At 42.8% G+C, this 24,358-nt stretch overlaps 1 protein-coding gene across 3 annotated transcripts in view; it reads right to left on the reverse strand.

Moving 5' to 3' along the window:
• The window catches only part of c20h8orf34 (chromosome 20 C8orf34 homolog), a 54,458-nt gene that overhangs the window by 18,733 nt on the left and 11,367 nt on the right, over positions 1-24,358 (reverse strand). For all 3 annotated transcript variants that reach the window (XM_085764091.1, XM_085764092.1, XM_085764090.1), the window contains exons 2-8: positions 23,631-23,775; positions 23,345-23,476; positions 21,163-21,282; positions 20,890-20,918; positions 19,800-19,963; positions 16,677-16,843; positions 3,277-3,412 (exon numbers count right to left, since the gene is read on the reverse strand). In XM_085764091.1, the coding sequence (XP_085620217.1) occupies positions 3,277-3,412; positions 16,677-16,843; positions 19,800-19,963; positions 20,890-20,918; positions 21,163-21,282; positions 23,345-23,476; positions 23,631-23,775 (893 nt within the window). The remainder of the gene's footprint in view (positions 1-3,276; positions 3,413-16,676; positions 16,844-19,799; positions 19,964-20,889; positions 20,919-21,162; positions 21,283-23,344; positions 23,477-23,630; positions 23,776-24,358) is intronic.

Consider the following 24,358-nt stretch of genomic DNA (forward strand, 5'->3'; position numbering starts at 1 on the left):
CTTAAATCTTTCAGTTACTGTTGTTTGTCAAAATGTGCTCCAAACATTTTTTGCAGCGGTATCTGTTTGAACTGAAATAGAGGCTGGCCTGAGAGATTTGGTTGTCTCCTTCGGGTCATAAAAGATTTGAGTTCTCCTTAGAAAGGCGACTCAGCGACTGAAATGCATTTTCAGCGAGAAGATAAACACCACATTTGTATTCATCTACTAACTAATTCACACACTCTGAACAACAAAACGGAATTAAACCAGCATTTACTTTCCAAAGCATAAAATCATGCCACATATTAACTGTAATTATACACTACTTTAGCTCCAAATTCTTGCGCTGCATGTTGTTTCCATATCATCAGTGCAGCCGTGAGCTGGAGACAAAGGAAAGTAATTCATACACGGCTGCATTCCGTCACAGCCACAGGGCCTCTTGGTTTCTACCTCTACCATGAGGGTAAAAGCAAAGCACAGCTTTTTAAAGTGTATTCTGTTTCATTCCTTCTTTATACATCCCTTTCCTTGTCTCTCCTTCTCTTTAATGGTCTTTATAAAACCATTAACCCATACCCGAGATGACTATCACAAGGCCTTCCCGTTCTCTGAACAAAAGCTGCTCGTAGCCGCAAGTCCTGACTACTATTCCCTCAGTACATTCCTGATATGAAAGCAATTAATTTAATGAGAACTACAAGCCTAAGAGAGGTTTGAAGAGATCCATCCATTTCCTTGGACAGCTGCGCCAACTGCTCCGGACTATGCCCGAGATCTGGGATGCGTTTGCACACAGGAGGTTTTGTGGCAGGGGCACATAGCCATTAAAAAAGGGAACTGATCGAATGCATGAAGGAGGTGGATGAAATGCTGGTGCGACCACAGCTATAGCCCAAGAGACACAGACATGGCCACAACACACAGGCCACATGGCACTTTACACTTCAACCAACCAGCGGAGAGCAGAGAGGAAGCAGCGTGTTTCCTGACCTGCCACTGCTAGTTAGGAGCCACACAGGCTGAGTGGACTGTTCGCTGGTGTGGACAGTGTCTGGACAGAAGGGGAGGAAAAGGACAAAGGCTGAGAGAGGTGACTAACAAGGCTGGGATCACTTTAAATATGGGGTCAATGAGTTCATAGAGTAGAGTGGTGTTACTGCCACACAGTCCTCCATCTGAATGAATTACTTTAAGATTTATTTCATAATTTAAGGGAATAAAATTACAGAACTATATAGAGACATTGCAAAAACTCTTTTTGTGTATGTGCGATGTTCCTGAAGTATAATTATTCAGGAGTGTTGACTCCTTGGTGTGACCTGTGCTGTTACAGTTGGATGGGGAACACAGTAAAATTCATGAGTGCTGGTGGCTTGTTGGGGAGGAACAGAGTTGTCGCCTTCACGCTGTGGGTGTGAAAGTAAGCGGCACCTCTCCTTCGCTTTGAGTGGTACAGTGCGCAGTCGGGCCAAGCGACTGCGTACTTGGTCTCTTTTGACCGCTTAGACAACTAGTGGGAACAAAAACAGCGCATATGCTTTCAAACCGAGGCATGGTGCGCAGAAGGACCGACCTCAACTGACCCGTAACTGCTCATATGGAGAAAAAAAATAGAGCTGAATTCTAATGTGTTTGCTGGAGGGCTGATGGGTATGTGGGGAATGTTCGTCCTCGTCCATGCAAAGCTAAAGAACCCTGTGCTATCTTTGTGACAGTTATATAATATCAAAAGAAACCACTTGCTCCTTTTAAGGCCTTCATTTCAAACTAATTTATTAAGCCTGAGTATAAGGTCACATCTGTACAGTAGCTCTGTCTGCAGGTGGGAAGCACAAGAAAGAGACATGTTAGTCCTCTTCGGTGCAGGTTTAAAGGTTGGCCCCATATTGAGCTATGTTTAAAAGGTGTTTCTGGAAACCCCATCAATACACCTCTAATGTACATAAAGCATGAAGTCTGTGTTAGTCTGTGTCAGGGTTGCCCCTCTCCAAACTCCTCCCTGACCTCTGCCCACACATCTTCCTTTCACAACACTCTGTCATTATGCGTGCGAGGACATGCATGCACATGTTTTATGTGTGGATTCACGAATATCCGTGTGTGTGTGTGTGTGTGTGTGTGTGTGTGCATGCACGAAGCCCTCCGCAACACAACTCCACAATTCTGTGTCTCCGTAACAGCACAAAAGGCATACCATGCGTGCAACACTTTTCCAGCTTACTGATCTGTTTATGACCCTTTCGCTCACCAAAAATGACTATGAAAGACCACGATCCCTTCGCCAGTAAAACTTGGGAAGGGTTTGGTGGTCAGGTTAAAGAGGACGCAGCAAGAATTTGGCCTGAACTAGAAGAAGAGAGGAAGACAGAGAAGGAGAACAGATGTCTGACATTTCAGTCAGGGGGGAAAAAAAAAAAAACTTGAGCGCAGGAGCCAAAAAGGACTCCAGATACAGATGCTGCTTTGCTCTGCCACTGATTCAACCGGAGAACTCAACGATGTGCCAGAGGTATAAACTATTTGCTTAAAAACATCCAGTCGATGATCTGCCAACAAAAAAAATCCAGCGATACCATTCATCCTCCTGCAGGACCTCTGACAACATCCTGCAGCCTATGCGTGGAACCAAACTGATAAGCAGCGAGAATGAAAGAAGAGAAGGAAACAAACAAATTCCAAACCCCAAACAGAGGGGGCTGTGCAGGCAGATTTGTGCCTGGCGTCTCATCGAAGAGATACCCGTTTATCTTTGACTGGCATCAAGGAAGAGTCCTGCCCACACCTGCCTGCGGTATCACACCCAACAAACAGAAATCTGAGCGCTACACTGATGCTGTGGATCGGGGGGGAACAGGAAATGTGTCAGAAGAGAAAACAGTGATAGAGAGAGAAAGGGTGATAATGGAGATGATTATCCGCGATAGGGCACATTTGTGAAAACAAGCGACACCAGAATGCACTTCAGATGTGATATTATTCTCTGTTTTGGCTGCTGAGGTATGCTACCTTTGATACAAAATGCAAAGTGAGGCAATGTGGGAGTAGAAGGTGGGCGTGGGGTCATGAACTGGTTTAAAAACAAGGTTGGAAAAAGCCAGCAGCCCCGCTTACTGTAGCACACAGACTGAGAGAAGAGAGATTTCATGTTTACTCCTGTTGCCTGTCCTTGTGTTATGCTAAGCTGTATATTTACTGGGCAGATATGACGCCGGTATCGATCCCCTCATCTCTCTTCCTGAACTCAATCTCTCTCCGAGACACCACCAGATAGAAGACGGGACAAACATTTACCTGGCACACCTAGAGCAGATGTTGAGTGTCACTTTGGCCTGCGGTTCAGGCTGATAGGAGCTGCGTCCCTGGCTGAATTTACTGCCGGATGGAGCCAAGCCTGTCACGCCCTCCATCCGCAGGTCATCCAGGTCCTCTGAGAGAGTGGGGAGGGGGAGAGCGAGGCGAAAAGAGACACAAGTGGAGACAGGGGAAGGAAACCGAGGAAAAGGGAGGGAAAACAAAAGGAGAGAAAGGACAGTCATTAATCATCGCGGTCTCTCCCTTGTCAATATGATGCCCGGTGATGACAGTCTGCTCCGAGCCCGAGAAGCGAGCAAAGCACATCACAGTAAATAAACACTCTCAGCCCAGGGCCGCCGCTGTGCCCCCCTTACACGCACATAGATACAACCGCAGAGTCAGAGACTTAGGCGTTTAAAAACTATATTACAAAACTCTTTGTTGTAGGGAGCGATGAGGAGGAGTCGATGACAGCAGCACATCATGGCGGCAAAAGACACAGGAAGGGTACGTTAACAAGACGAGGTCGAAGGGGACAGAGAACAATGGAGTCGGAGAGGGAAAATGAGCGGTAAGAGAAAGACGGAGCTGTGGAATGGCTGTTTTTCGTCTGATCTCTGCCTGTGTCCTCGAGAGCTAATACTCCCTGAGCGCGCTCACATGGACCCTGCTCCATCTGACTCCATAAAGAAGTCCATATGTATCAGACGTGCCAGCAGTGTTCATCCTGAACACCTGCCTACACACACACACACACACACACACACGCAGTTAACAGGTGCAGAGGTCCTTTATCACTTTTTTTCCTCATGTACATGTTAAATAAACTTTATTTTTGTCTGCCCTCCCTCCCCCTTTTTCAAAGATATCTGCTTCATCTCAAAATACAGCTGTTCTCCATGAAAAGCTCAGCGCATGGAACAACTCAAAGTTTGACATTTGGATGCGATTCAAGACTAAACAGGATCATCAGCTATCATATCGGGGTACCGAATTTTCGGCATTAAGACAGCGTGATACATGTTTCTTTAATAGACACTGCAATATTGCATGATGAAGAAAAGAAAGCATGAATTGTGCCAATAAAAAGATTTATGGAAGAACAGCAGTGGAGTAAAATAATATGAAGTCAGTGTTTTTCGTAGCAAAGCGCAGACTTGTAACACATTGGTTAAATATTACAGAAGATCAAAGGGCAGAGTCTGAAGCGGCCAGACCTTTTTGGTTTTTGAACGCATCCTCCAGAGATGAAACATATTGCAGTGCATTCCGTGTTATGAGAATGAACAGACGAGTGGGTGTCTGCGCGCTTACTCGGTTAAGTGTGTTGGTCAAGCTTTTTAAACACGTGTTGAATCACACAGAACATTTTGACTGGTCACCATAATAATATTTGTCCCACTCACTCCCATCAAACCAGAGGAATTCAGGAGCTTTGCCAGTGCGGTGGGTCGACGTGAGGACACATGGTACATTCTCACCTCTCGCTACCATTGTCTCTGCTCTTTTTGCATACAGTGCAGTGCGTGCCTGTCTCTCTATGTATGTGTGTAGATAGTTATTTGAAACCAACATTGATACTTTTCATTCTGGGATCACATAACCAGAGCCCTGGTTTTGCGGGTGCAAAAAAAAAAAAAGGGCCTCACACCTTGAAAGACGAGAATGCATGACTAATCACCTGGATTAGATTGGATGACACTTGCTCATGAGAACTCTCTCCCTTCATCCATCAGCGTGGCGCAGAGCCAGGAAATCTCACCTGTCTCGCATCTCCTTTGGGTGTCAGGAAATCATTCTAACAAGACTTCTAAATGCAGTGCTTCTATCTAATCCACCTATTTGTGACTCTATTCTAACCAGGTCCACTAGGCAAAGTCCTGTGTCGATTGTTACTTACTTGTTTTTTTTCCACAAAGCACAGTTGAGAAGCAAATACAGGCAGAACAGGCATGGAGCGTCTGAGTGTTATTACCTTGTCTATTGGGTGGATTTGCTCTGAATAACTTTGACCTTTCCATCACCTTAAATTTGAATTTATGACCATTGTGCATGCAAAACTAATGACATTTCCACAGCCTCTGCTCTACAGTACTTTGCCTTTAATGATAACTGGCAAAGGTTATCATGCTCACATGCATAACTAAAATAGTAACAATGACTGCTACAGTATAGACATTTATCCTTGTTAACAGATTAGGGAGACAGACTTTTTGAATAATCATTAGTGATGGATTATGTTTCCTCAAACAATGAGTAGTTGCTGTACACAGTCTAAATCTATATATAGTGTATGTTCAGGGGCTTTACCAAACTAAAGATGGTGGGTTTTCTCACATTGTGAACACTGACACCAGTCCGTGTCCAGGCTGTCTGAGAACAAGTGTTGTTTTAGTGTTTTGAGAAGGACAGATACATTCCAGTAATACCCTTAAGCAAGGCAATATTAAATGTCCCCATTCATCATGGAACGCGGTGGAGGGGGTGGGGACAGAGAGACAGCCACCAGCGATTAGGGCAACTCGCCGGTCGTGAGAACTGCTCAAGTTTGGGACTTCACCTTTTCCTCTTTTCTCTTCGTCCATTCTCACGTCTTCCTTTTTTTTCTTTTCAAAAACCATTTTCCCTTTTTGGTGACTGACTAATGTGGCGTGGCAGATTTTTGTTGGGTCATAGCCTGCGATACAAATCACCATACTTGACACTTGGAAACATTCACTTGCGAAGCTGCAGCTTTCATGAAATACCAAAAGAATAACAGCGACCGGCTCTGACGCTGAAAGAGAGCATGACCTCAGTGTACACACAGCTGCTCCTCACCTCAACTCCCGCTTTGTGTTTTAGATGTTATTTCCTTCTGGTCAAGATAAAATGACACAATAATAGCGAGAAAGACCTCAGTGTCTGAGGGAGGAGAGAGCTAATCTCAGCCACTCAAAGGTCACTGAGGTAAACAAAGCATCGCTTACAAAAAACAGATTAGAGTGTCTTAGTGAAATGTAGCTCAAGTTGAAACACTTAGCGAGGAGTCACAACATTTTGTGCAAGAGCAACTTGTTCTACACGTGAAACAGCATGTGCTTTTGAACAGTAGAAACATAAAAGGACATCATTTTCTGAGAATTTCTATAAAAAGCTGGTAAGAAGGGAGGATTAACAGCCTCACTATTTTTTTATGCTGATGCTTTATGGATGTTTATACAGATTGCATTGAAGTTAAAACATTATCTGTTCGTAAATGAACAGGGGGAATACAAAAGCCTCAGCCCTCTGAGGTGCCGTACGATGCTGAACCCAACCCTGAACTTTCGACTGAGTGAGAGAGAGGTGACAGATCTCTGTGCTGACACCACACTGTCTCAGAGGAAGGCCTGCGAGCAGAGTGCTGAAGCGATGAATGCAGTTTGAGGTTTGGCTCTTAGCGTTGTAAATGGCTGCATCTACGTGCACAAGTACTGTGACACACTTGCTCACACTGTGTCCTGCCTGAATTATGACCATGGAGATGTTTTTCTTTCCATCAGTGAACATGGGATTGTTGGTTTGTGTAAAAACTGTGAAAACGTACAATGTAAAATATAAGTTATGTAACATTAAAAACTGAAAACTAACTTACTAGCTAACTAATTTAAAAGTCCATGTTCATGTCAGATTTGGTGAACACATTTGGTGAGTGAAGAGTCCTATTCTTCTCCGTCTATTTAGTCAAACGTATGACTGAATGCACACCCTCCAGGTTCACAATAGAGCCCAGCATGCCTCCCACACAATACCGCCATGATAAGTTTACAGTGTGTCTCCAGTGAGACCAGTTTACCCTGAGACCATGACAGCCTCCCAGGCCTCCGTCTAGACACAACAAACGTCTGTCCACACTCGCCCGTTTGTCAGCCCGTCACATTTCCACTCCCTGGGCACCGGGGCAGCCATGCATGCTCCCCACCCCCACCCCCTGTCTAACGATGAGACATGGCAGATAAATAAAATGGGTCTGCACTGGGGGGGCAGGGAGTGGAGGGCGCGTGGGGATCGGCGGGGGAGACGGAAACTATTCGAGCGATGCAATCCCAACAAAAGGCCCGAGCAATGAGGAATTCCGTGCCGCAATCACTCACTCACGGCGAAGCCAGGGAAGGAGCGGAGCACAGTGCACAGATAAAGTGTTTGTGTGCTCCTCTCTCCAAGTTTCCATGTAATTTAATGTTGTTTAGATAGCGACGGACTGGCTGGCTCTTTGCTGCTTTTCATGGGGCTAAAAACGAAGTTGAAGTCATAATTAGCACCCCGACTTCACAAATAACTTAATATACACCTTCTTGGAAGTTGCGTTGACAGATGCAGGAGTGGAATCATCTAATGCACTATACCCCACACGTGGAGAAGGGGAGGCATAAGCACGCACACACACACACACACACCTCATCATCTCCCAAATCAAATCCAAAGCATTTCATCAAGTGCTGTGAGTTATTGTGTCTCATCTAAAGTGAACTTTCCATTCTTTCATGAGCAGTGACGGCGTCTCGCCACATAACACTGGGCTCCAATTAATAGTCTGTAAGTGATAGATGCCTTGCTCCTTGCAATGTAGCCTACAGTTAAAAAAAAAAAAAAAAAAAGCAGCACTCACTCACACAGACAGACCCACATGTGTGAGCAACATACTCAGACGTATAGATAAAAAGGCACGCGGCACATACTCAACCCAACACACACACTGACACTTGCAGACCTCACACTTTCGTTGCCCTCACACATACAAGCAGCATTTGTGTTTCATTAAGCCTCCAGCACAAAGCCTCCACTCGGCGGTTAGTCGTCACACAGACATCTTTGATGTGAGTCGCGGCGGAGACGCATTTGTTTGGCTTTGTAATAAAAACAATATTCCAACTTACATTTCATAATTATGTCTCGGCTTTCAATAGCGCCCCCCCCCCTCCTCTCCCCACCCTCCTCCCCTTCTGGCCTAAAAATATGCCTGTTAGGCTCCAAGTCCCTACAACCCTTGAGTGCGGCAGTAAAAAAAAAGAAAGAAAAAAAAAAGGCTGATCAGAATCAGATGGGGACGTACATGAGCGGGGTAACATCACGGCTCCGACGCCTGTGGAAAGTCTTATCGCAGACCGTGGTGCAAAACTCCTTTTAACTCACTTTCTAACCGCAAATATTGTAGAGATTAGGGCGTCATGGGAGACACAGTAGGGGATGATGGTTGATGTATGGATGCATTACCCTGCCAGTAACTGCACTTCTTTGACTGCTCTGGAAAAAGTTCTAAATGAACTTCAAATCACTACTCAACTATTGATCTTCAAGGCAGAATTTTTCTTTTTAAATATACTTGATAGTAAATTTATATCAAAACGGCTGTCTGCCAGGATCAAAGCTGCCATCTATAATTTAAACAGTAATAATAATCACCAAAGAATTACGGTAAGTAATTCATCAAATCAGAAATGTGCCTGGCTGCCTGTGCAAGAGGAATGCCGAGTGGTTGTTATTTAAAAGAAACAAGCATAACTTAGGCTTAGTGAGTATGAGTAATGGAATAATGTTTTCATTTCAGTAGTTTTCCTGCTTGTTTATGATCAACACATAGATACAGCAGCACACACACACGCATGCACATAACTTCAGACAGAAGTTCTGTTAAGACATCTGCATAATGTACACCTACAGTATAGAAATACACACACAAAGAGACACACTCACAGACACAGACTACTGATTATAGGCTACACCAATTACTGTATAATGACAAAGTCTCACTCGTCTGTTTGTCTCCTAAATCTTAACCATGGTGCAGATAGGAGCCAAGAAAAGTGATGTGATGTGATGTGATGTAATGTTTTCAAATTTCACTTTGTTATTTCTTTTCAGATAAAGCTGCCCACGGCACTGTCTGGGGTGGTCTTTGGTCGATTAACCTATAATAAACCTATAATAACACAAGGCGTCTATTCATGCAAGTCCCTTATCTGTCATCCTAGATAACAACCCTATCCACTGTGCTCATCCTTGTGTGTCTATCTTCCATCTTTTACTTCTGTCTGGCTACAGTAGCCACAATACAGCATCGCTGTGTCCATTCAGCTCCCTTCTATTAAGATAATCTCCTCAGTTCATCTAAGGCGCTTACACACACATCAGAGGTACATACACTGGCTGGTATTAGGCCATAGTCTGCGTAATGACTACTGCTAGATTTATGGTATGATCACAGCAGTCTACTTGCCGATTGGTAATTGCTTCCAGTAATACCACCGTAATACCGCAGCAATTTGCCCCTCGATTAACGTATCCATCTGCACCACGGAGCCTTTTACAGGCGTCAAATTGGGCGCAGTTAGAGTTTTACTGGGGACATTCTTTTCACCATCAGGCCAGTGAAACCTTCAGAGGTGAGCCCGGCCCTTTCAAGCCCGTACTTCAAGTGAAAGATTTAATGCTGAAGCAACTCGCACCGCTGACACACAGGCTATGTTCTCATCCACCTCCTCCTCTTCCCTCATAGCACCACGATGATACTGCTGTGTTGTCATTTACATTGTTTACAGGGCAACTGTTGTGTCTTTGGTTGTTTGGGCAAGGGTAAAAGGGGCAGATGGGGGTGATGAGAGTGTCTCTGTGTGTGTCGCTGTCGTTGTTGTTGTTGTTGAGAATTGTTTCTGTTGCTGCTGTTGCTGGCGTCAGGGAGCACATGCCTCGTCTGCCAGCACTGGCAATCTGAAATTTGGCCTAAGGCAAAAGACAAATAGACAACTCTTAGCCATGTTTGCAAAGCAATCAGTCCATTCAGACACATGGAAGGAAGCAGAGTTACAACGACTTACATTAACACACTAAGTGGTATAATATAAATATGTTTTAACAACTGACTGATGGTTTTTAAACTAAATAAAACTATGTAAAACAAATTAGCTCCACTTTTGCCACCTACAAACAACAAGGCTAATAGTCTATAGCCATGCTAGAGGCTCCATGGGACACAGCACTGTTTCAGGCACTTAAAGCAGAAGTAAGCGATCCGGTCGTTTTGGCTAATGCTGCGTTCCAGGCAGGCTTTTGAAACCGTAAATTACAGCTTCAAGTCACAACTTACGACTTTTTGTAGCGTTCCAGGCAACCCACTCGTGTTTTTCCGACCTGTTTTACCTGTGAAAGTCACTATAACGGCCACTCGTAACTTCCGACCCGTGAACTCGTACCAGATCAAACTGGTACGAGTTCACGGGTCGGAAAAACACGAGTTACGGGCTGCCCTGAACGCACCATAACCGCCCTCGTCCCTACGTCACCACATTCAGGCGCATCCCTTGGCTGCACACAGCCCTTCATGCCGTTCTCTCTCCTCATTGGATAAAACTTGTAGGATACGAGAAAAGTTTTCTCCTCGGCTCAGAGCAGAGCAGAGTGACTGACGTACCGGGGTTCGGTCCAAACACTCTATGTAAGTGATTGCTGTCGGAAGATATAACTATTTAAGACTTATATTAACACAAAAATATCGCTTACTTCTGCTTTAACGTCACCATGCTGACAAGCTCACAATGAAAAAACTTACATGATGGCATTTAGTGGTCAATGTTTACCACATTCCCTGTCTTGATTTAGTATATTAGCATGCTGATATTAACACTTATCAAGAAATTTAGCTGAGCCTTATGATCACATAACACTGATGCACGATCCATTGATACTTTAAGTATGTTTAAACAATTTATAATGCCAAATATGTGGCAAGCCACAGACACAAATAAATGAAAAACTGAAAAAAAAAAATCTTATTGTGGGATTGAGAGAGCCTTTAACAATAACTGATATAAAAGGGTCAACTTAAGTCTATCTGCAAGAGGCAGAAAAGGTTACCGTTTCACTGTGGACTTAAACAAAGTCAGTCCTTAGTTACTGTTCAGGTCTCCATTGAAAGATCAAATCTCTGTACTTTAACTGCATATGACCTCTCTTGCTTCTAACACTGATTTTTTTAAAACTTGAATTTTAGACAGAAAATACAGATTATGAAGATTGTGTAAAAAAAGAAAAAAGATTCACTTTCTCTTGCCAACTCAAAGTGTATACTGTATATCATATATAACTTCCATTGTATCGTTATTCACGCAGCGCTTGATCAAGGAAGATATAACGTCCTCAAACAAAAGAGCCACACACAAGCAGTAACTCATCCATCAGTCCCTGCTTTTTTCTGTGTATCAAAGATCAGACGGAGTTTTATCATACCCTCATTCTGTCCCTACCAAATCTTCACTGTCACTGTGAATCAGTGAGAGTGAGTAAATCTACTCCCACGTCCTCCTCTCCTGTTTCAGGAATCATGCCAGAGTGGGCTGACACACTAAAGAGGGCCTGTGGACTTGTATAGGGGATCTGATGACTGCCATGTATTTTGTACTGAGACACACTCCGTTACCCTTTGCAACACTGGAAATGTGTGTGTATGTGCATATATGTGTCCCTTCTTACAAACTAACTTCTTGAAACAGGGTAAAAGTTGGTAAGGTGAAACCTATTAATTTGAAATACACAACATTAATTGAAACCGTAAATCACGCATTTTATACTCAAAAGTAGATTTTGAGAAATCAGAGGGTCTGTCTCTGAAACGGGATACTTCCACCATAGATGACGAGAACAGTAACGGTACAGTGGTGAACTGGCTAACTCGTCTCATTAACTTACCATAAAATAACACTGCAAGGCCAAAAAACAGGGTGTTTCTCCCCACACGCTCAACTCAGCTTGTTTCTTATTACAGATTAGTGCAATGCTGTGGTCTCATCATCTAGCGAAAGCTAAAATCTTGATATTTTCCGCGGTTCTACAAGAGCATGCGAGACATATTAATTTTCAGTATGGTTTTGACTGTGGTAAATATTAAGCACAGAACTAATGAAAACAACAGGGAAAACACAGTACCATCCCTGAGAGCAGCTAGAAAATCAATAAGACTTAACCTCTAAGCTGATTTTATTTTCTCTTTTTGGAACAATCTGAAGAAAACAAATCAACTCTAAGCCATGTTTTTGGTTTTTATAATTGTATTCAATCTGGAAAACCTTGGCGAGCAGTATTGTAAACCATTCCAAGACGATCTTATTATTTTCTCATAAGCTCCTTATCCAGGTGCTGGCAAAAAGACTCAGTTTGGAAAACCCTTCTGCTCAATATGAAAATGGGGATTACTTGCTAACTTTCCTCCATCTTCTTAGCCCGTTATATTATACATCCCTTATATTATGCATCATAGTCTCTCACAGAAGTTGTAGTTGTCTTACACACAGTAAGACAAACTAGATCTCCTTTCCGGCCTCCCAGTGGACATTTTGCAATGTGATTAGTGTTCCTCATCCTCCAGAGGTTTGGGCATGTAAACATGACTGATCACTCTCATTTGTGTAGTGTGTCGTCCTTTACAGCAGTAACCAACACAACAAGGATACTAACAGCCAATTAGCAGGAGTGATGAACAAAGCTCCATTCAGCTGATAGTATGACATAATACAAGTACATGAAAAAACTACTGACGTGCATCTGGAGTTAACATATGCCCCTTTGGGACGAGTGTCTTTAATCAGCATTTCATGGTACATGAATGTGTGTGAGTGCATGTGGGGGAGAAGATTAAACATATGTAGGTGTATGAAAATGAATTAGTGTGCGCAGCGGTGCGGGATACTTGAAAAAGATCCAACAACATCATTTTAATGATCTGTCTTTTCAGTGCCAGACAGGGGAAGTGTGTGATCACTGTGATGTATTTTTCCGCCAGGTTACCTGAATTCAAATCCGACACCAAATGAACCATTTTAAAATACTTTTCTGGCCCAGCTCAATGTGTCACAGCAGTTGTAATACTATATTTTAGCCACTAGAGGTCACCCTACACAAATGCTTAAATAGATCACTCGCTGCCAACAGTTTATATAGTGGTGGTTGTATAGCTGCATCTGATAGACCACAAGGCGCATTAACTTAACATGTTGCAATGCACCATATATGGGGGAATTAAGATATTAGACAGCTCAAATGTGGAAGTTAATGGGCAATGTTAAGCAGAATAACCTCTTACTTTAGGTAACTGTATAGGTCATGATAACTGCTGTGTCACAGAATTTGCACAGAATTTTCAATGTTCTGTTTAACTTCAACCAATTTGACAGTGAGGACCTTCTATACAACAAAGAAACTGTGCAAGTTACTACAACATTAGTTACACGCTGAGCATCTGATCATATGGTTTAATCCTCACGAGGACAGAGGTATGTAAAAAGATGAATATCTCCTTTAGGGATTAATATACCATCACTATTCCTAACAAAGATCACCACCTTCAACATAGATTTGGTCGTAGGTGCAAAACTGGTGCCAAGACCCTCTCTCTCTCTCTCAATCAGGTCCAGAAATCCTCCTGGGGGTCATTCATTTCCACATGCCCACCAGCTGCCACCGCATGCTGTATGTTAGCATCACTTTAATCAAGTCCACAGCACTGAGGCAGGCCATTCAGAGTGACAGTCAGCACAGTAGTGGAGGTCCCTGCAGAGAGCACCATGACCAGGCCTTGACAGAGAAGAATCAGCAATGACCTTGCTGCATTACTTGCTTTGAATTACGACCCTGGACCGTAGTGTAAAAGCCACGGGGGGAATACGCCTGAGTTTCAGAGCTATGATCAAGGAGGACCATCACAGACCATCAGCATCCTGCTTTATAGCTCTATTTATCAACATTATATACTGCTGTCCTGGGTCATGACTGTGTTTTCCTAATATAAAGGAAAGAAAAACTTGGTGTTGTTGTATCGTCTCCTACCTATCAGGGGAGCACAGTGATATAGAGCAGTTAACAGTAATTAAGGTCAACATGAACTATGGGAATAAAATCAGCTCTTTCATAAGTGTTACACCATACTCGGCCAACTATGAATCTGAAACACACAAAAACATAAAAATACAGAAGTTAGAAGATAAATTTAAAACTAGGCACAGATTCAGTCGAGCCAATTTCACAGCGTCCGTCAATTAAACACTTGGTCAAGTTAATCACAGCTTTTCCATATTTTCAGACAAAATAGGCACTTTTTTTGCACAGGTATCTTGAGATTAAAGGTAGTATTTGATATTTCATTTCTAAATGAGCAATTAATTTTTAAAATAAAAAAACAGCAGCTTTGAAAGTGAGAACAGTCATTTGTTGCAGCTCCACTTGTGCAACCTGTGGGCCTCCCCCCACACATCAATAAAGAAACGTGACCCTGTGGATGACCCTGATGAAAAGATCTTGCTAACAAGCAGAGGTGCGTCAGTGCATTGACAGCAGAGCAGAGAGTGAAGGCGTACATGGATTGTATGTCACCACAGAGCAGCAGCTCTGCGGAGATTGGAAAGACACTGAGCACTATAATTGGGGGCCCGTGTTGCAGTGGGAAATAAAAAAGAACACGTTGTGGGTTGTTATTCCTCTGAGTGTCAGAGATTTGTTAGCTAACCAGGGTGAAAGCACCACAGAGTTTCAACAATTAACATTATGATAGATCGTTTTATAGAGCTACTGGTGCAATAAATCTTTGAGGTGACGCTTTGATTATCGAACCTGTGTGTATGCATCTGTTTATCTGACCTTCCTTTCCAGGAGTGCTACTATGCAGGAATGGGGTAATTTACTCCAGAGAATCGCCCCTACACAATTACTACACGGAAAAGACAAAGTAGAAGAGCAAGTAAGAGACAAACAGAGAGAGCTTTGCCTTACAAAGCATTTCTGTCAACAGAGTCAATTTGGCATGACGCACAACATCCTGTGTCAGTCTGTACAGATGGCAATGAGCTATCAGACCCTGCACTGCATAAAGACAAAACAAGATGTCACGTCACACTCTTTGTCACATACCTTCATCTCAAGTCGGGGCATGATGGTATGACCGACATGAAGAAATGTGAGCACACGCACACACATACACACACACACACACAGCACTAAAAAAGCACAAAAAGTAACTAGATGGAGCTACTTTATGCTTCCTGTTTACATAGTTTAGCCAGATGTCCTCAGCCACTGAGTCTAGGTATTCACTCTGACAACTGAAGACACAGTTTCCTTTAACAGCTTCCACTAAAGTGCTCTACTACAGTACAGAACATAAACTAGCTGCTGCTCTGCTCATCAAGTCCTCCTGTCACTATACGGTTGGTATGACTCTACAGATCTGCATACAGTATGCAAATATTACCTTCCTTCTGAGATGCTCCCTATACTTCAAAAGGACATTTCTTACCCTTTCATTTGAATCATTTACTTTTCCTCAAAAACAGCCTGCCTCTCTCTCAGTGATTCTTTTTAGTCAGTGATGATTTTCTGAGAAGTAAAAAGTGCTGGTGCATTTTTGGGTTGTCTACAAGAAGGCCACTCAAATTTTCCACACCCACATGATACAACTCTGTTGTTATATCCTCAAAATTGCTGTTTTTTAGCACTCACTGTCTCTCCATCATACAGTTTAGGATGTGATCATGTGATTCTGCTCAAAAACCCCTAACTGTTGGAGACTACTTTCTCATTGACCTGAACGGGCAGGTGAGTCTGAGCCAAAACTGTAGTGCGGCTTGTGAAACAATTGTATTATGTGTACACTAAATTCAAGATATAGGTTAATTGAATTCTATTTTTTACGATATTTTACCCATTCCAAGCTACATGGGTTTAACCCCAATCTCTTATCCCCTGTTTTAGATGTGGTCCCATACAGGGCACTTTCTTTCATTCCACTTGGCAGTGCAGTAAACTACAAGGTCTTTGGCAGGGGATCTGTGATACTTTATCCAAAATTCATGGAATTACCTTCCCAACGGATCCCGAGATATGCCTTTTGGGCAAACTATCAAAATCTAATCTTACACATAGTCATTCCATTAAGCTTGCAGAGATCCTGCTGGCTACTGCCAAAAATGTACTGCAGTGAAATGGGAGTCACGTCTTCCATTGCCATTTGACTGAGGCTCTTAGAAGTGAAGAATTGCAATAAAATTTCATTTTCAATATCATTTAGTAACTAAAATATAACATTTGTTATACTACTGTATACGAAGTGAAATATTCAGAAGAAAGAAAGAAAAAACACAGGTGAGAAAACAGGTGTCCGTCTCACACACACACATCAGGAGATCTGCTGATGCACGCAGTGAGCCAGTCTGGCTCACAAGCAGCTCAGTACTATGATCAATGGCAGTTGCATAACAAACTTTGATTTAGTGGAACGCCGCAGCAGCAAGAAAATCTTTCATGTTGATTCACTGAGGTGCAGAGAGCAACATTGTTTACAAGTTGTGTCTGTGTATACAAATAGGTGGTATAAAAAACAGGCTACTTGACATTACCCAGAAGCTCCATGGCATCGTCCTCGTCCTCAATCTCTTCCTCTGCAACAGAGGGGGCCGGGCTGTGGACTGAATCAAAGGAGTCCTGGGACAACATGGCTGCCAGGAGCTTCTTATGATGCTGCTGCTGTTCCCTTAGCCCTTTGCTCTTTGTTTCCATCTTCAGGCTGAGGGAGACATACAAGAGAAGAAGCAGGGCTTAAGATGAGCAAATACCTTTTACAATACCTTTGTTCCTATAGTAATTGCATTCTCCTTTTCCGTCTGACTTGCATCAAAACAGACACGGGCTTTCTAGCATGTACAAAATGTTGCATTTACCTCGGCAGTGTGCAGATGCATATGAAGTGTCTTTCACCACTGCTTGCACTTGGCAGCCATTCCATGGTTGTTAGGGATAAAATAGCATACAGTAATTTCAAGTGCCATGCAGGTGCAGTACAACATACTGTAAATGGATAGCAGGGGGAAGATAAGGAGGGATAATGGCTGTGACATGAGCAACTGTGCAGTAGTTTTACTGCGCTAAGCACAAACCATCAGCAGTGATCTTTAGTATTTTGACTTGAAAGCTTTCCCTGTAGTTTGGAATCAGTAGGAAAACCAATCACATCCAAACCCACAGACATGCAGGAGGAGTTACTGTAGGTACTGCTTTAAACCAAATCAAATAAAGCACAGGGAGATATAGACATAGACTTTATACACATGGACTCTGATCTTTTAACAAAATAATGAAATATTTAAAAGGCATCAAAATCACTTGTTTCCAGTCTCATACTGACTCAGTATGAAGACACAGATAAAATGTAAAGATATCACAAATTCAGTCCCAATTATTTACTGTTTCCCACAGGATATAGCTGTGGAAATATATATCAGCTCAGTTCCCGCCTACAGTATGAACATTTAGTAACAGCTCTGTATAGCTTTACATCTTATAGTCTGTTATCAATAATAAATGGATGGGAAGAACTCAAACATTTCAGCTCATACTGCATTTGCATCTTCCTCAGCTGAAATTGTGTCATCTCATTCTGCCAAATTGTCTCCTAGTTAAAGATACCGATACAATCATGAAGGCTGACTTATGCATTACTTCTACATTGGAGAAAATTAATTTCCATATCACAGTAGCTGAGGGCTTGGATTAGAGAGCCAGAGTATTAATTTGATGCTAATCTCACTTTAATGACTTCTATTTACGGATAATGGGAAGGGGTCAAAGGATGACAGATATTTCTTCATCCTCTCTGCATGGTATCTCTGATAATTATATCCGCTAATATGTCCGAGGCAAAGTTCTGGGTGAATTTCTGCACATTTGCCATTTTGCATAGTTGTCTAATGTCTTATATTAATCTTAATATATTCCTCAGAGAAAAAAATATATATTTCAAGACATTAAACTTTAACATTGTTGTAAAGTCAAAAATACTGTATGGAGAGGGAGAAGACTTGTGTATCTTGTGTTATTATTTTTATGCATTGCACTGCAACATAAGCTCCTACCCTTTATTAGAATCCTGATCTCCATACGCCTGCTGGTAGTTCTACTTGTATATTCTCCCTATAGGGACCAACCTCAGGTGGTGTGCACCAGTCATTAAAGACAATATGATCACAAAATAACACTGGTGTAAGGCATTCCCAACCTTATTTATCACCACCTTTCCCTGCTATTACAACAAGTGTTCTATATCTGTGTTGTTAAGAGGATGAATATATATAGGAAGACAGAAGTTCAGTAAAAGCCTCTGACTGCCACTGGATGAGAAAGTCCCACTGGACAGACTCCATCAAAACACGCCATTTTCTTGAATATAGCTCTGCCACAGCTGCAACTGATTTCCCATGTGCCCCTTGTATTTATCCTTCTAGACTCTGCAGTCAGTCATACAGAGTCACCAGCACCTGTCAGCTCTCCTTATGGTCCTTGGTGACAGGTGGGCTGGAATCAGGGGCAGAGGCAGGAAGATCAAAGATAAAAACTGACTTATAAAGTGAGAGGAGTTTTTTCTCTGGTCTGAAAGTGTCTGAGCACCAGAGGGCATGGCCTATTAAGGAGAGGATGGGATTTCAAGAGAGGGCAGTGCTGGTCTTTGCCAGTTTTCCACTCACCCAGAGTGGTCATTTTTAGCTCTTCTTGTACAAATTACACACTTAACCGAATCCTTGAGTTAGAGAAACTTGATCTGGAATTGATTAGCTGGAACCAGACTGTAACCTTCAACTGAAAACTGGTCTCAATCTCCAAACAGAATCTGAAGAGGTAGTACGATCCCAGTTTATGCAATTAAAAGAACTGATATAAGTGACTTATCAGATGAAGTACTCCTTGTGGTAATTACAAAAAGAGCTGGGTTTGTATGGGTGCTGCACCATCCCAAACACACAGCAGCAAGTTTCTCATAGGTTAACACAAAACATATCACTTATGTGCACACACTTAGCAGCGAGCCCACACATATCCCTATCTCCCAGCTCAGGCTTCTAACTAAGTGATTTCTCCCTATAATCCACCCATACAGTAACCTAATGAGATTAACACTCTGGGTATGTCAGCTCAGGCCCGCACATGATTTATGGTTTTATATCCGATCCTCGTCTAATTAGTCACATCAGCAGCTGCAGTCCATGTGACACAGACACACACAAGAAACCGAAAATTATATTACGCATACACATCCGGCAGAGAGGTCCTAAAGGAACCAAGCCGTTTGGTACCTGCACTGTTTCACAAGCACAAATTAAAAAAAAAAAAAAATTTAAGAGGGGGAGAAATGATTTAACAGTTCAATATATGACGCAGTTGTATTGTCAGAGAGAGGCCATTTCTCAAGTAACAAGCACAAAATTCTTTGGCCTTGAGCGCACAGAAATGAGGTTAGCTTTAATTTGAAATTGGGTTGAAGCAGTATCATGGCAAGCATGTTTGATCGCGCCTTTGAAATGGGATTATCAAACCCATTCAGATGGGCATTCCTCAGGCAGCAGGAGCCGCAGTTAGAAGTCTACCTCCTCATTTTTAAAGAGCCAACAATAGCTTTGTCAAATCTCAAACTTTTTTGTATTTAAGTGACTCACACACACACACGCACGTGCGCATACACGCACACTAACCTCCCAGCAGGGCTGCTATCTCCACTCCAGCAAACTTCAGTTTTGGCCCGGGGGACAGGGGGGTGCAGCATTTCAGCAGCGAGCGGATCTGCGTCTTCTTCCTCACGACCAACCCACTCCCCCACCACCCGAGGGCGCAACACGGAGTTATAGCCTCCCAAGTTCTAAAATAGCAATACATGAAGATTAAGTGGCAAAACAACATAGACATGATGCAGAAGGAGGGAAACGGGCAACAGGAGAAAAGGAACATCAGGAGTGCAACTGATATATAATATTTTCTAAACGTTATGCAATTTCAACTTCAGCATGAAATCATAATGACACCGAGACTATGTTCATCATAATAACAGTGTTTATTCGAAGGTGGAATTTTAAAAAGCAGCATAATATTGTCTGAGCTCTGCCTCTTTCCATTTCTGCTTCTAAAGCCAGCCAGCTCACATTTACAAACGTGCTCAACACAAAAAGGCAAAGATATGTCTGCTCATCTTTGACTAAATCCAGGATAGTATCGAATTCTATTGTGTCTATGTGATCAGAGCAGGTGTTTCATATTCAATCCATCCCGTCCCACAGGAAAGAAAGAAGGAAAATCTCTGGGCTGAGAGCCAAGGACGTTGAACATGTACTGCTGCACTGTGCAAAAAGTAAAGCCCCTGTCAAAACATATGCTGCAATTCTCATCCAGACCTCTCATTTCCAAATCATTCCATGTCCAGCCTGGGCAGCTCGGTGCATGTCCAGCCCAGGCAGCCACTGTACTATTGTGCTGGGAGAGAATTGGGGCCAGGCAAGGACAGAGGAAGAGCTCAGACAAAACTTTGCAAGGAGGATGCACAGTGAAGCGGCAAAGTAGAAGATGGAGGACATGTTCACTGAAGTCACATATCACTCCCTTGAGACAGCGGTTCATCATTAGAAAAACAGCTGTGCTGCTCTGTCAACCAAGTGAAAGTTATGAAACACAGGTTTTTATTTGATGTATGAGCAATACTGCAGTGTGGTGAGCGTCAAGGACTATTTTGACACAACTTTAATGTCTGTATATGCGAGTTTATCAAAAGACTCCGGTCTAGTTAATATCTACCTGGTCGAGCTCATCAGAGATGGCAATGCCTGCGGAGAGAAGAAAATGGTTTAAAGCGCAGAGAAGCATCTAATGCGGTTCAAAATCCCAGCTTAGACTGCTTCTGAGCTTATAGCGGTGAGCTTGTAAGATTAGCTGCGTGATCCGTTTTCCTCTTTGGATTTACAGTGACATTTACAGAAAGGTCTACACTTTAGTTCTGTATGTTACGATGTATAAAAACGCTGCTCCGTATGGTGTAAGCATGCACTCTGCTGAGCCGCAGCCACTCACTACGCGACAGGCTCTCCAGGGCCTTGCCCAGCTTCTTGCTCTCCTGCAGAATGTGGTTGAGCTCGTCGAAGTCCCGACTCTCCCTCCAGTCCCAGGACGGGTACTCCACCGACCGCGGCACTGGACATCGCAAACACAAAACACAAACACAAAACACACAATCTCCAGAAAGCACCGCATATAAAGATCGTTTGGATCTGCTGCTAACAAGAGAGGCGCTGAGCAAATATTCTATAAATAACACCTGGAAAACCGACCATTTTCTAATTTAATATGTAAACACCACAGCTTGATGTGCTGTTTACATATTGCAGCAGTGGAACAGAAACACTGGCAGAAAAGTCAACGTGTCTCTTCCAGAAGCGCAGGGCTCACTGGCCAGAGACCAGGGGACAGGGTCTGTCAGTCTCTTTGATTAAGACTCAAAACAACTCAAACAGGGGCAGGAAATGACCCACATACTGTACTGACATCCTGCCCACGTCCTCTGGCACCTTCCCCCGGCTTCTATATGATGGTTAATTCATAAACTGTTATATTCAGACATTATTTATAAAGCAATACTCCTTTATAGGCAGGGGATTACAAGTGGTTTCTCTGTATCTAATATTCTTATGCTCTAACACATCTGAATTTAAATGAACATAAGAAACCGGTGGGCTATGGGCAGATGCCAAACAAAATGTACTGGTTGTCCTCTCAACTACTTGCCACATTGCACTGCCTGAACAGACATGTTAACTCGGATTTTATGCAAAAGATTTTACAATGAATTTGAACCATGTTTCAGTGAAAAATGTGTGTGTTGACAGGTGCAATAGGTGAGCATCACGCCTCTGTTTGCATTTGCACGCACAAACACACCGTCAAATAAATAAACTAGCTGGTGAATGTTTGACGGCGCCGCTGCAACAATCTGCTTCCTCTACCCTTGTTTACCCTGACTAAGCTCCTTGGCATTGTAACAGCCATAAACATGGAGCAAATGTCTCTGCCAAATGCAAGAGAAAAAAGAAAAAAAAAAAACTTTCATTACTTCCGGCTAAGAGCGCCTTTCAGTCGTCCCTGCTCTGCTGTGCGTGTTGTGCTGCAGCGGCAATGGGTTGTGCTCTACCTCAGATAAAGGGTTAAGATTTCAATTCCCACTGGGGCTGCCCATTAAAGCATCAGAAGTGAGGCCAAAGCACATTAACCCTTTGCTAAACTGTACACAGAAAGCAGGAGCCTACATGTAACAGTGAGGAATTCATGTTGATCCTCGTATAAGTAGTACCTCCCTATATTTATGGCAGCTGTTGTGTTGCTCTTGCTACATTGTACAATAATGATGAGAGGTACTTCTTTTGATTTAAATTTTTCATGAGCCTCGCACACCAAGACACCTTTGCATGTATTTTTAATGGGATTTTACTTTAAATGCAGCTTTGAAGGCTTCTTACTCTGAAGGGGCAACAGGAATGCTGCTAATGCTCCTCACTTAAGTACACCTCTGTGTGCTGACTGTGGCTCGCTTTATCCCGACTTCTCCCTCTCGCTTGTTTTCTTTGACTCACTTCATGCACTCATCTCAACACCCATTTCCTTTTGATTGTGAGTAATTCTCCAACCGCGGCTGGAAATAGACATGGTCTGGCAGTGACAGAGCGCAATGTTAAATTATTGAAAGAGTCTATGGCTCTGCTTGCTCCCCATCTGACCTAGCCTCATTGTCTCAAGTGCCGTACTTCATTCTAACATCGTAAGTATAGTAATTTGTTACAGAGCTAAAAGTTATCACCAGAAAAAATCTCATCTGCCTCCGTTCTGCATTAATATGAGAACTTTGCGAAAAGCTCATCTTTACAGTGTGTAGGAGTGCAGACGTAACTGTGTAAAAAGTGGCACTTTCTAACTAACTCATCTGCAAGGCCCTGGGAGACTAGAAGGGGCGATGCTGGACTACACACTGTGACTAACTTTAATTAGATATAATTATATCAAATTAAAAATGGAGATTAATGCCAATGGAGCGTGTAATTGGGATAGTACCCATACAACAGGTAGCAAAACTGCAGCTTCGTAATCTGAAATGGATTGTGCGTGTGTCTGTGATCAAGGTAATTACAAAAAAAAAAAAAGGGAAGCAGACAGTAGAAAACTTTGTCAAACTCAAAGTTCATATGAAACAAAAAAAGAAACTCACAAGATTTGGATTCTGGTGAGGGAGGAGAGATACTTGAAACAGCCAAGTCACTCTTGGATTTCTTCGGTTTCTTTGGGTGAATTTGCCATGGCTTCTCATAGCTGCTACACTCCCTTCGAGTGTTTTTGCTTTCTGTCAGGAGAGACAGTAACAATTACTGTTCAGAACGCCTTGCTCTGCAAAATCTTGAGCGTAAACACTGGTCGAGTAGCTGCAAAAAACAAACATCTTATTCCCAACGTGTGTGTACATTATGCATGCATGTGTTCTGTACGTGCGTACTGACCTGGGGAGCTCTGTGCCCACAGCGCTGCGGAGCCAGAGAGAGCTCTGTGCAACTTGCCAGGGCTGTCTTGCTTGGTCTGCAGGTGATCAATGAGAAAAGGGATTGGATGGTCTGGAGTCTCAGTTATCAATTTGGTCATCAACTCCTACAGGAGCAGAGTAAAGCAGAAAGCAGTTAGACCAAAGTGGTACTACAAAGGCAAAGAAATAGAATGGCCAGTGGAGAAACCACCCAGCTGAAGTAGAGACAATCAATCCCTACATGCTGCATAAGTCTGGTTTTGTAGTTGACCTCACTCTCAAGGGAGAGTGAGGCAACTGGCCAAAGAAGTGATAATATTCACTTCTTCAGTAGTCGCAGGAATACTGTATGCTACAGCCAGTGTCAGTATCCTTAATAAAAAAATAAAAAGTCAAGACAAACAAGACAACATGTCCCCCATGATAGGAGCACTTCCCTTCTATATCAATTAGTAACAAACATGTCACACAAGTTCCATCAAAAACAGATCAGTCTGTCAAGACACAAGGGCAAAGTAAACAAAACACTGCAGAGTTTGGATCAGTGGATGTTGGTGGAAGTGCTGCTACTGTATGAAGCAAAAAGGCAATCCATTCCAGTTTCAAGAAATGAGCATGATGCCCTGAGTCTGAACATGAAACTGTAGAGATGGACTGATCAGGACTCAGTGATGACACAGAAACTTTTGATTTCAGCACCCAAAATAT

This window comes from Trachurus japonicus, chromosome 20, assembly GCF_045865225.1.
Source record: "Trachurus japonicus isolate A0001 chromosome 20, Traja_1.0".
Taxonomy (NCBI): domain Eukaryota; kingdom Metazoa; phylum Chordata; class Actinopteri; order Carangiformes; family Carangidae; genus Trachurus; species Trachurus japonicus.